We start from the raw sequence: 13,365 nt of genomic DNA, 5'->3' as shown, positions 1-13,365 counted from the left end.
CTGTTGATAGCAAACGCTATCGCTCATTGGTAGGAAAGTTACTATATGTGACAGTGACTAGACCTGATATTGCTCTGGCTGTAAGTAAGGTTAGCCAATTCATGGACAAACCGACTGAGGTACACTGGAACACCATAATGATGATACTTAGGTACTTAAAATCCTCTTCTGGAAAGGGGCTGTTATTCAAGAAAGGAGACACTCTGGAGGTAGTTGCTTATTCTGATGCTGATTATGCTGGGTCTGTAGAGGATAGGAAATCTACCTCGGGATTCTGTGTATTTGTGGGAGGTAACTTAATCTCTTGGAGAAGCAAAAAGCAAACTGTTGTTGCTAGGTCAAGTGCAGAATCAGAATATAGAGCTATGGCCCAAACCGCAACTGAATTAATGTGGGTTCGAACAGTATTGACTGATATTCAAGTGAAGGTTTTATCTCCTACGGTAATGATGTGCGATAACAAGGCAACTACATATATAACTAATAATCCGGTATTTCATGAGAGGACAAAACATATTGAAGTTGACTGTCACTATATACGAGATATGGTTCAAGCTGAGCATATCTCTACCAAGCATGTAATCTTTGAGGATCAAGTTGCAAATATTTTTACAAAGCCTCTTCCCAGACCTAGTTTCTCAAAATGTTGTGGCAAGCTGAGCATGATTGATATCCATGCTCCATCTTGAGGGGGAGTGTTAGAGATAAGTCGACTGAGTAATGTTTTATCCATGCTTAAGGGTGCTTTTGATATTTTAGAAATATTAAGGGACCTAACTGTAATTTTTCCTTTGTGGTTAATCTTTATTTAAACAGGAGATTAGACCTAAATAATAAGATCAACTTTTTTTTTTCTCTCTCTCTCTCCTGGCTTTGCACAAAAACAATTATCATATCATCAATTCATCATGCATAAATTCATGCAATAAATCAAATTAATAATTATAATTGCTATTCCTCATCATTAAAAAATAACACACTGGTGTGGAGGTGCATATATATAAAAATATATGGATGTATGTATACATGTATGTGTGTGCATTTATGTATTTATATATATAATATAAATAAAACTGGAATTCGTTAGCGTTAACTGAATCTACTTTTGGATAGAAATGGACCTCAATGTGGTTGACTTCACCTGACACAAAGGAAGCCGTGTCCAAGTGTCGCACCTGCATGGGTGCAGGTGCAACGCGGGTGCGGTGCCCTGTTAGAAGAGTCCGTGTTACATAGATGTAATGCTTTGTAAAGTCAAAAGGTGTAAGAGTCATTAATTGCCATTTTAGAATGGGAAGTTAGAATGGGGGGTCGACCTATATGTTGTATTCTCTTGAAGTTCTTGAGTTTTTGCCTCTATGCTTTTCTTTCATCTTTTTCTTCATTTGTTTTATTTGTACTTTCAACATTTAATGTTTTATATTGATATGAACTGGCTTGTTTTACTGCACAATATGCTACAAACTTTTAGATTTTCAGTCTCTGAAGTAGGTCACTAAGGGTGGTTGCTTTTTTCCCTGTTTAGTTATAGTTATTTTTTTTTTAATTCATAATCATGGAAACAAATGGATGCACCTTTTTTATTAAGTTTTCCTTTTTGCCAAACTAATGTCATAGTACATCGGCATCATCATCATATCAGCAGCAACTGCTGCAGGCTTCATGAGTCATGTTTCTCCTTTACAGTAATATACCAATTACCAAACTCTCTTGTCAACTATGCATATTTTGCATCTCTGAAGTTGATATCCCAAACCCATCTTTTGTCTGTGGTGGTGCTGGTTCTTGGATCTCTTTGTTAAAATATTTGTGGTTAATGATGTACGATAGAGAAATATTTCTGTTGATGTTATAGAAGTTTTGTTGTATATATTAGAAATTTCTGATTTTTTTATGTAATGAATAAAATGGTACTAATTTACTTGGTCACCTAGAACAGATCATTTCAGTGCTTAGCCAGCCGGTGTGATCTTTTTATGATCTCCATTTTTGGCAAGAAATTGTTTCTATTGTGTTAAAGTTACATTAAGTTGGAATCCTTTGAAAAAAAGTTAGAGAACATGTTGAGTTCAGTTTATTGCCAGTTTCAGTTTATAGTGATGCGGAGAAATTCATTTTAAATGATTTTTAAAATCTTCACAAGTTTTAATTTTTAACCTTAAAAAAGCATAGGTCTTCTTTTCTTGAGAAAATCAAATTACTTTCAAGTCTCTCGAGAGTTTGCATCGTCACTATTATTCCGATGCCCATGTTTGTAACTTCATTCCTCGGTGACCATGCCAGAAGATTCATCACTAGCTGTCCATAAAGCTGGAAACAGAAAACAGCTGCCTAGGCACATTCAATGGTTTCTTGAAATAGAAATTCAGATGAGCAGTTGAGCAGAAATCGAAACCTGCAATTTCAAGTTCCACATGCATGGAGCTGGACCCAGATAATTAGGTTTAGACTTCTGACAAGTCGGTGATTGTGCATGTTAGAGCTGAATAGTTGTGCATGGAAGTGGTTGAAACTTTGACATCAAATCTTGTTGCCAACAAGGGAACTGGTTCAGAAGTTAGGTGGATGCTGCTATGTGTATTAACAGTATTTTGCAGCATCAAATACATATTCTTTAATGTGCTAAGTGAATACGAACTGTTTCAGCAAGTTGAAAGGCCTTCTGAACTCGAGGGGCCTGGACTTGTAAAGCTGCTACCCAGATCTTGCTTCACTTTGACTGCTTATTAGCTTGAGAGTGACATTTCAAGGCAATATGCACTCTCAGTAACAGACAACCTGGAAAAATTAGTGTACATATCAGTCATCTTCTGAGCAAATAACTAATGCCATACAAGAAATCCATTGCTTCTATCTAATTGCTCTGCTGTTTACAGTGACCTTTGTATGCAAAAGTGTTCCAACACTTAGCACCTATTTGTTACAAGGAAAACATACCTTTTCATATAAATAGGGATTGCTTTCCCACCGTGAGCCCCCTCCCCTTTTCATGTCTAAATTTATTCATGCATCCCCCCTGTGAAAGCATTTTCTCATTATCAACCTTGCTGGCATCACTTTTTAGAAGTGTACCCTTTTGTGGGAGAGGGTGACCCACCCTTTTCCATTGCAACAACTGGACCCTTAGCATGAGTGAGGAAACTGGAGAAAAGACTTGTGTTTATGCAATGACTAGGTTGACTCATTATTTTTCTTTTCTTTGTGTTTTTCTTTTTCTGGGTTAATCTGAGCAAATGATAGATTTTTTTTAATTGGTAGATATCATTTTGTAAGATATACACCACTGAAATCTTGTTGCCTTTGCAGGCTAGGCACCAGAAAGTGGGGGAGAGGCCTCTTCTTTCCATCTCAACCTTTGTGCAAGTTAGTACTCTTATGTTCCTGTAATGTGTATTTTGTTCAATGTTACAGAAGAACATTATTATTATTTGTAATCTTTGTCATTATTCATATTCTTTTCTTGCATATACCATTTATCAAATGAATTCTGCACTTGATCTTTGTCTTTGTTTGTGTTGATTGCTATATTTTACCTTTGATAGATGATTAATATCTATAGTATGGATACTCAAAGTCAGAAAAATTGTAACACATGTTTTTTCAAACAAAAAAAAAATAGTTGGATCCGACCCGCCGCAGGGGGGGGGTCGCTTTACGAAAAAAGGGAACCCCCCCCTTCACTCTCCCGACTCCCATCCCTCTCGTCTCCTCTCCCGATCCCCTGCACTCACCTCTCTCTCCCTTCTCAACCCCTCTCGCTCGTCGGAGGCTCGCCAGAGCCCCCTTCGTCGGAGCTGCCGACCCCCTTCTCAAATACGCTCCTTCCCCTCCTGTTTCTCTCCTCTCCTGCCTCTCTATTAACACAACAGAGGAGGGGCGCCGCCCCTCCCTGCTCCCTCTTCTTCCCTCTTTTAGCAGGCAGGGGTGACACCCCTACTGCCTCCCTGTTAATATAGCAGAGGAGGGGCACCGCCCCTCCTTGCTCCCTCTTCTTCCCTCTTTTATCTGGTAGGGGCAACGCTCCTCCTGCCTCCCTGTTAAACACAATAGATCACAGCAGAGGAGGGGCGCCAGCCCTCCCTGCTCCCTCTTCTTCCCTCTGTTAGGAGGTAGAGGAGGGGCGCTGCCCCTCCTACCTCCTTCTTCCCCTGTTTCTCTCGTGGATAGCAACAACTGCTACTGCTTGAAGGATGGTCGGTTGGGGAAGGGGTTGATGGTTGTCGCCTCCCCGACCATCATCTTCCCCTTCTTATGTGCCTGCCGCCGCAAGGGAGGGTCTCTGCCTTGCCTTACCTTGTACTAGCCACCCCAAATGGTGGTGGCTGGTCTTGGTGAACCCGAGTTGGGCTCGGGTTCCCAACACTCTACCACACCACCAAGGGCGAGCAAGGATCTCTGTCAGTGGCAGAGGAGGCCACGACGACACTCGCACCGCCGTGGTACCTCTTCCTCTCTTCTTGGCCTGCCGCCGACAGTGGCGTGACTCCTATCGCACCACCGGTGGCGAGCAGGGGCTAAAACCCTATCATAAAAGGGCCACTTGCGCCATCGTTTCCCTCTTTCCTCCCGAAAATAGTAGCATGGGCTGCTGCTGCCTTTCTGGGACCACAACTGGGCCCAGCTCGATCTCCTTATGGGCAGGACCGAGCCCGACTCAGTTGCGAACCTTGCTGCCCGACTCGGTCCTGTGCCTCCAAGCCAGCTCGAGTGTGATGAGCCTGATTTGGTTTTACCAAGCCAGCTTGGTTGAACCCTGCCAGCTCCCTCCCTTGGCAGGCACAACAGAGCTGAGCTCGGCTAGCACCGAGCCCAGCTCAGTTCTCCCTTGATCCAAAGCACGACTCAGTTCAGTCGTCCCGAGCAGGATTTGTGTTAAACCTTGACGACGTAATGATCACCTCTTTTTGCCAAAAAATGGTTTTATAACATTGTTCTTTTTTTCGCAGCACGATAAAAATACCTTTTAGCGCACCATATCAGCGCAATGGACGAGACACATTTACCAAAGTATAAACCTTTAAAAACCTACACTATCGTTAGTGAGTTCGACCATCTCTGAGGTAGGGGAAAGTTGCATACGAGGACAAATGACAATACTTATATATATATATATATATATATATATATATATATATATATATGCTTTTAAACTCAAGGATGCAGTTTTGCGTATTCTTGTCCATTTAAAGTTTATGTCATTTACTTTGTCGCCGTGTTGTTCGTGCACAGGCTACTGCTTACGCAATTTACTTAGCCGATGTACGGTTTCGTACATCGTGCATCGCTTACGCAATTTACTTAGCTAATGTACGGTTTCGTACATCGTGCATCGCTTATGCAGTTTATTTAACTTAATGTGTGGTTTTGCACATTGAGTCAGGCTTTATGTCATTTACTTTGCCACTGTGTTGTTACGTGCACAGGCTACTGCTTAAGTAAATTATTTAGCCGATGTACGATTTCATACATCGTGCAATACTTACGCAATTTATTTAGCTAATGTACGGTTGTGTACATCGTGCATCGCTTACGCAGTTATTTAGCTCGATGTGTGGTTTCACACATCGAGTCTGACTTTATGTCATTTACATTGCCGTTGTGCACATGCTTATGTTTTGATATATATATATATATATAGCTTTGTAAGGTACGTAGTTTTGCGTACTCCTGCCTATCTTGCATTACGCTTGCATTTAAAGACGCAGAATTGCGCATGCTCGTCAAGTCTTTTAAGAAAAAGGGAATTTCATGCGAGATTCCAATGCTTGTAATATTCATTGTTTCGAAAAGAAAAAACGAATATCTGGTGGTTGCTTATTCGCAACCAAGTCTTTCTCTCAACCTTGTGTAGCCCTAAGAGGTACGTAAGGTCTTTTGTTTTGATATATGAAATAACTCGGATACTCTCGGCCTAAAACACAAGACTTTGAGATTTCTAAATAGTGTTGGGGTTTCTTTATGAGAAGTCGATACCCCTCTCATCGTAACGGCACTATCAGACATGCATGACATGTTAGTACTATGATGATTGGATGAGAGGTTTATGGTAACCTCGTAGCGTGCAAATACAAAATACTAAAAGGGAAATCACATAGATAGTAATAATCGAAACCTTAGATTTCTAAATAATGTTGGGGTTTCTTTTTGAGAAACCGATACCCCTCTCATCATAACGGTACTATCAGACATGCACAAAATGTTAGTACTACGATGATTGGATGAGAGGTTTATGATAACCTCGTAGCGTGCAAATGCACAATGATAAAGAGAAAAATCACATAAATGGTGATCATCGCCTTCACATGTAAGATGCTTGATTTGGTTTGAAAGACCAGAACATGTAGAATGACTCGTTAGTTAAAATAGAACCTGAAATACCCATTCGTCTCTTAGTTCTGTCAAGGGAGAGGATGGAATGATACAAAAACTATGATGGACAGGTTGCTAACAACTGTGCTCCTCTTGTAGCAATTGACTTGGTGTCCCCGATCATCGAAGTTAGGGGATTGGACTACCAAAAATTATCTTAGGTAGTAGATTCCATGGACTTCTGCAGAAGTTGGATGCATCCCTTGCCACGAATGCCTCTGGGTAATTCTCTCTCGGTCACTGGCCGTCCCCTTAGGAATGAACTCAGCTAGTTTTTCGGGGTGTCAAACTATATAGCATAACAAACCTCCATGCAGTCTTAGTTGTTTCTATGTTCTCTCCTATACGTACCCTCAGGACACTTAATATCGAAACAAGATTATCATGCTCATTTTGCTTATTCTGAACTGCACATCACGAAAGGAATAACATATATGTTAGTCTTGTTCTGAATTTTGATATCTATACACCTACCATATTTTCATCAATCTGACATGTTTCATGGGTATAGGTGTGTAACGAATTATGCGAAACAATAAAGAATGCTAAAAAGACATTCATAATGTCCAACAATGGACAAATACACAAAGGGGATAATAGCCAAGTCCACTATGGGACAATACATACACAAGCTTTAAGAAAAACACAAACTAAAATATAAAATCTCTTTATTGAGAGAGATAACACTAAGGCTTAACAAATACAAGGGGATTCACCCCTATTTATACAAAAAGAAATAGGTTCAAAAGGGAGGCCAAAAGGGGGCTCCCAAAGAGTCGTTGGGAGCCTCCAACGGTCACATTTGTGACCGTTGGGGGCCCCAACGACTCTATTGTGGGGGCCCCTAAGTAGCGTGTATTATATAAAAAAAGAAATAAATAAAAAAAAGAAAGTGAAAAAATAAATAAAAACAAAAAACAATTGTTTACTAAAACAATTATGAAAAGACTATAATACCCCTATCGGGTATTATAGTATAATATATATATATTTATATATATATATATGTATGTATTAATACATATAATTTAACACCCCGCCTCAAACTTTACAGGGAGATGACCGAAAGTTTGCCAAGGAGAAACATGAAGCGTGGTGCAAGAAGTGCTTTAGTGAAGAAATCCGCTAGCTGATATTCTGATGTGACATATGGCAGTGTGACTGTTCCACGTAGATACTCATCACGAACATAGTGACTGTCCATTTCGATATGTTTGGTCCGTTCATGGAAGGTGTGATTGCTGGTAATATAAATGACACTTTTGTTGTCACAACAATGCTTTGAAGCTCCGGTAATATCAACCCCCATATCTTTGAGAAGGCTTCGAAGCCAAACAAGTTCCATTGTAATATTCAGTTTCATTAGAGGATAGTGAGACTTTTTGTTGTTTCTTGCATCTCCAAGCAATTAAAGAATCTCCTAAAAAGACAAAAAAATCAGTAGTTAAGATTCTATCATTAGGGTTACCTCCCCAATCGGCATCAATATAATCATGTAAATTTAATGAAGAAGATGAAAGGAATAGCCCTTTAATTATGGTGTTTTTGATGTATCGGATGACCCGGAGCACGACACTCATATGAACAGTTGTAGGAGCATACTGAAATTGATTAGCAGAGTGAATAACATGAGCGCTGTCAGGTCTGGTGATAGTCAGATATGTGAGAGATCCAATGAGTTGTCTGTAGGGTGTGGGATCTTCTAGAAGAACCCCATCCTCCAACCTTAATTTGGCATTTATGACTTCTGGAGTCTCCAACTTTTTATCATCTGAAATGCCAGATTTAGTACATATATCTGCAGTAAGCTTCGTCTGTGACAAAATATATCCTCGAAGAGAATATGCAACTTTAATACCAAGGAAATATCTAAGAAAACCTAAATCATACATGTCAAAGCTATCTTTTAGTATATTTTTAATATTAACAATACTATCTTGATCATTTTCTATGATAATCATGTCATCAATATAAAGTAATAAGATAACAATATTAGTACCTACACTTTTTACAAAGAGAGCAGTGTCAGTATAACAGGAACGAAATCCCAATTTAATCATGATATCACTAAATCGATCATACCAAGCCTTGGGGGCTTGCTTAAGACCATATAAAGCTTTTAAGAGTTTGAGGGTTTGACCTTGTCCAATGTTAACTCCGGGTGGCGGATCCATATATACTTCTTCATTTAGATTTTTATTTAAAAATGCATTTTTCATATCGAGTTGATATAAGGCTATTTTTTGGTTGATGCGACAACTATTAAGGTTCTAACACTTGTCATTCTGGATACAGTGGCGAATGTTTCCTCGTAGTCAATTCCATATTCTTGCGAATATCCCTTAGCCACTAATCTGACTTTATATCTTTCTAAGGATCCATCGCTTTTGGTTTTAACCTTAAATACCCATCGACATCCAATAGGTTTTTTATGTGAAGGCAGTTTGACTATTTTTCAAATATTGGTCTTTTTCAAGGTATCTAATTCTATTTTTATGGCTTCAACCCAATGTGGTATTGTTTTGGCTTGGCTTGATTACAATGAGTAGGTTCATAATATGAATGTAATGTTAGCAGACAAGCCCGATAATTAGGTGTAATGGACTCATATGACACAAACCTATTGGGTGGAATTGATTTTCTTGAAGATCTCCTAACAAGGGTTTCTTCTAAAGATTCAGAAAGTTGAGAAAATTTCTCCAAGGCACTAATAGGCTTTCTTGGTCTCTTTGGGTATACACATTAATATTTTCATTATTATTTAATATTGGATACATCACAAGTATCCTCTATATTTTCAGGATGATTCATAGAATCATCACATATATCATCTATACAGTCATGTAAAAACATGTAGTCAATTTCATTTTGTTTTTCTAGGTTTTCAAATCCATTCTCATCTTCATGAACCAAGCAAGGATCTTGGCGTGATTGCTTTCCCAATCTTCAACTTTCCTTTGGTGGTCTTCAATGGCCCTGAGACAAGCATCTCCCTCAAGAGCCTTTTCTTGGCCTCCTTCAATCTTGGTGAGCTCTAATTGAGGTTTTGGAATAGAACCCATTACATAGCCCAAAAGTTTCTTACCTTTGAGGTCGTTCTCCATTGCCGATGCCCACATCATGTAGTTCTTTCCATTGAGCTTGAAGGATAAGTTGATTTTGGATTCCATGATGCCACCAAAGTGTGTGAAGAATAGAGACAATGAATGTAGATGAATATCACACCTTTTCTTTTATGAATCGAATGGCTCTGATACCATGTAACAAAGTATGCATAAAGATAAAGAATGCTAAAAAGGCATTCACAATGTCCAACAATGGACAAATACACAAAGGGGATAATAGCCAAGTCCACTATGGGACATTGCATACACAAGCTTTAAAAAAAGCACAAACTAAAATATAAAATCTCTTTATTGAGAGAGATAACACTAAGGCTTAACAAATACAAGGGGATTCACCCCTATTTATACAAAAAGAAATGGGTTCAAAAGGGAGGCCAAAAGGGGGCTCCCAAAGAGTCATTGGGAGCCTCCAACGGTCACATTTGTGACCGTTGGGGGGGCCCCAACGACTCTATTGTGGCCCCCCCTAAGTGGCGTGTATTATATAAGAAAAAGAAATAAATAAAAAAAAGAAAGTGAAAAAATAAATAAAAACAAAAAGTAATTGTTTACTAAAGCAATTGTGAAAAGACTATAATACCCCTATCGGGTATTATAGTATAATACACACATATATATATATATATAAAATTTAACACATGTGACGATTAGGTTAGAACGACAAACGATGGCACAATGACGTAATGATATCAAGATGAGACTCTTTCCCTAACGTTTCGCTCCTGAGGACATTTTTGGTATAAGGGTTTCTTTGAAATTTTTCTTTTCGTATAAACTTTAAAACCTCGTTTTGAATCTATTTGGTTTCAATGATTATACGGAGTTATAAATCTGTTGTGTAAAGGAAAAGTTCGCCTGTAATGCGCCTAAGTTCCGTTGACTTGTTATTTCAAATACCATTTTTCGTTGAACTGCTATTTTAAACTTTGAAAAAGGAATGATTACAAAGCTTTCAAATTTTCCTAAAAAGGTTACAAGTCCGAGATTTTAGGGGTGTTACAAAAATAGTTAGATGTTCCAAGTTAACATTTCAGTTAGATTTTTATGTAGAAATCCTCTTGATGCATTGCAATGATATATGTTGGTAGAAGCACTGTGGTCTTACCTTCAGTTAATAAATAGTGCTAGTTCCGTGATGATTATTTTTTATAATATATTTTTTCTTTTGGATATAGATTCATGTGAACATATTATGTGGATGCAGTTGGGTTTCTCAAACTCATATTGAAGTTGCATATGTGCATATTGTGGTTGGAATGATTTTGTGAGCTTAAACTGGATATAAATTTTATGTATAATTAGAAAGAATCTTGAAGATCATTTCTATTGCTTTATTATGTTCCAAAGCAAATTCATCTAATTCAATAATTCTTCTGTTGCCCTTTTATTTTGTCAGTATAGGGATTTCTTTCTCAAATGCATGCGTGATTGGTTGTGACATCCAATTGGTCTCCTACCCAGCACTGTGGGAATTTGATTTTTTTGACTTAAACATTAATTATTTTATGCTATATTTAAGTTTCTTTGTATTGGGACGTGAATACGGATCCATTACCGATCCATATTCACGATAAATCTGTACACGTGTGATGTATTTTAGTGTTCTCTTTTTTAACCCCCCTTATTATTATTATGTTGTATTAAGTGTGGGGGCAAATGTGTAAATGTATTTTTCTTTCTGAAGTTGTGATAAATATAATCAAAACAGCCCTCTTGTTTCCAGCTGAGGAAACGTATTCTGAAGGCCTGTGATATTCTTGTCTTCTACTTGTTCCTGCAGAGAAACTTATTACTTTGTTGGCAAATACCATTTCAATTTTTTTGAGGAAAAACTAAGGAATTTATTAGTATCTCACAACGATGATTAATACTGTGGCCTAGTCTGAGTAGGTCCATCCAACCCAAATCTGCTCATGTCCAAGCTTCTGTCGCATATAGATGGACAGAAGCTTGAATTCTGTTGTATATTATTTGCGTAAGCGGTCCCTTATGTTGAAAATTCTTTGATTTCTCTCCGACCAGATATAACGCCATTCATAGAATGTTGATATGGCAGGTAGTTGAGGCTTAGCAGATCATTTCTGTGTTACAGTTAGTTAAATACCTGCTTGTTTTGTGATAGTGTAGAATTTTCTTTGTTTTATGGCTATTTATCACGACATCTTTTTCTTTATATAGGTTTCGCATGTAGAAAATATTTGTTTATTTATTTACTTCTTTTTTCTTGTAAAAAACTTATTTCTTTTGGGATTTCTTTACCAAAGTATGGTGCTTTTTCTTACTGCTAACTTGTCTACAAATGCTCCTCTTCAGGCTGCTCGTAGCAATGTTCTTCTTGCTGTGCCAGCCTTTCTCTATGCTATCAATAACTATCTGAAGTTCATAATGCAGGTTAATCTATCCCTAGCACATTTACAATTTATCAGCATCCTCTTATCCATCCATTTTTTATTCATGGTTTTAGCAAAAAAAAAATTTATTGATAGTGCAGAAAATTTTGTGAAACTTTCACCTGATGAGTAGTTATCATTATGTTGTATGGCCATCATTATTGCTGTTTAGCTAATAACTGCATTGCCCTTTCCTTGCAGTTGTATTTTAACCCTGCAACAGTAAAGATGCTCAGTAACCTGAAGGTATGTCTCCATTTGTTCTAAAATCGTATCTGATCATTTGCTAGTAAATGCTTTCATCTATGTATATGATTCATTTCTTTTTATATACCATGGGACATCATCTTTGACTTGAATGAAAGACACCATCATGTTAAGAAAATGCAGCTATATATACTTTGTGTTCTACACTTCAGGAAACAATAAATTTTGAAGGCATGCATGCACTCACACTATACAAAAATACATGGATCCTGTCCTAGAGTACAGTGTAAATCACAACCCATGACCCAAGAAGCAAGGCAGATTCTCTCCTGTTGTTGGAACCACCTAATTTTTAATGCATTTGGTTGTCCCGAATTCCTCTGTACAGACTCTCTTGAATGTCCAGTTTGTCCAGAATTCTTGGGATTTTGGTTTTCACTTCTGAGTCTAGTTGGTAGAGATATTTCAAAAAGTGCAGAAAAGAAACAATATTAAAATCATGTTGTGTTTTGTAATCGAATTATATAAAATTCTTACAAGGATTTTTCACATTTGTCATCTAAAGCAGGTCATATATAAATCCGGATGAACATTTTTTTTCACTTGATTTGCTGGCATCTTGTTGAGTACTGTTTGTTGTCACTTAATATTGTTGAAATTTTGTGACAAAACAATATTGCTAAACTTTTTGAAAATTTTGTACTTTATCCTTTCAATGTAATATTCTGTCAGTTTGGCTCCAACTAATGCATGGGATAAGTTTCTTGCTAAATCTGCTTGCTGTATTTAGTAGTAATTTGGATATGGGAAATTTAGAAAGGTTATTTGATCCCCAGATCATGTGCATTTTCACGTTTCATTCTTTAAATGGTCCTTTTAAGACAGGCAGTCTATAAATCCTGTTCATGAGTATACTTTTTCCCCTTGATTTGCCAGCCAGCCTCTTGTTGGGTGTTGGGTGTTGTTTGTTGTCATTTACTATAGTTAAATTTTTTGTGGACAAAATTACTGCTGAAAATTTGAAATGTTTATACTCTCAATGGAGTATCAGTTTTGGCCTTAAATAATGAATTGGGTAAGTTTGTTGCTAAAGCTGTCTGTTATTATTTTGTATGTTAGAAGCCTAGAAAGGTTATATGATCCCCAGTTCATGTGCATTTTTATGTTTCATTCTTTAAATGTTTCTTTTCAATTGCTTGCAAAATGTCAGTTTAGTTGGGACATGCCTCTAGGTAGGATTGTTCTTGTAAGCAGTTTCCTGTTTGATGGATCAT

General features: G+C 37.6%; 1 protein-coding gene across 4 annotated transcripts in view; it reads left to right on the top strand.

Moving 5' to 3' along the window:
- LOC149840892 (CMP-sialic acid transporter 5-like) overlaps positions 1-13,365 on the top strand; it is a 124,685-nt gene that overhangs the window by 56,497 nt on the left and 54,823 nt on the right. For all 4 annotated transcript variants that reach the window (XM_090003436.1, XM_090003437.1, XM_090003438.1 and 1 more), the window contains 3 exons: positions 3,307-3,363; positions 11,808-11,885; positions 12,086-12,130. In XM_090003436.1, coding sequence (XP_089859562.1) covers positions 3,307-3,363; positions 11,808-11,885; positions 12,086-12,130 — 180 coding nt within the window. The remainder of the gene's footprint in view (positions 1-3,306; positions 3,364-11,807; positions 11,886-12,085; positions 12,131-13,365) is intronic.

Source organism: Nuphar pumila, chromosome 4, assembly GCF_984573655.1.
Source record: "Nuphar pumila chromosome 4, dmNupPumi1.hap1.1, whole genome shotgun sequence".
Taxonomy (NCBI): domain Eukaryota; kingdom Viridiplantae; phylum Streptophyta; class Magnoliopsida; order Nymphaeales; family Nymphaeaceae; genus Nuphar; species Nuphar pumila.
This window is presented reverse-complemented; position numbering and strand designations above follow the sequence as displayed.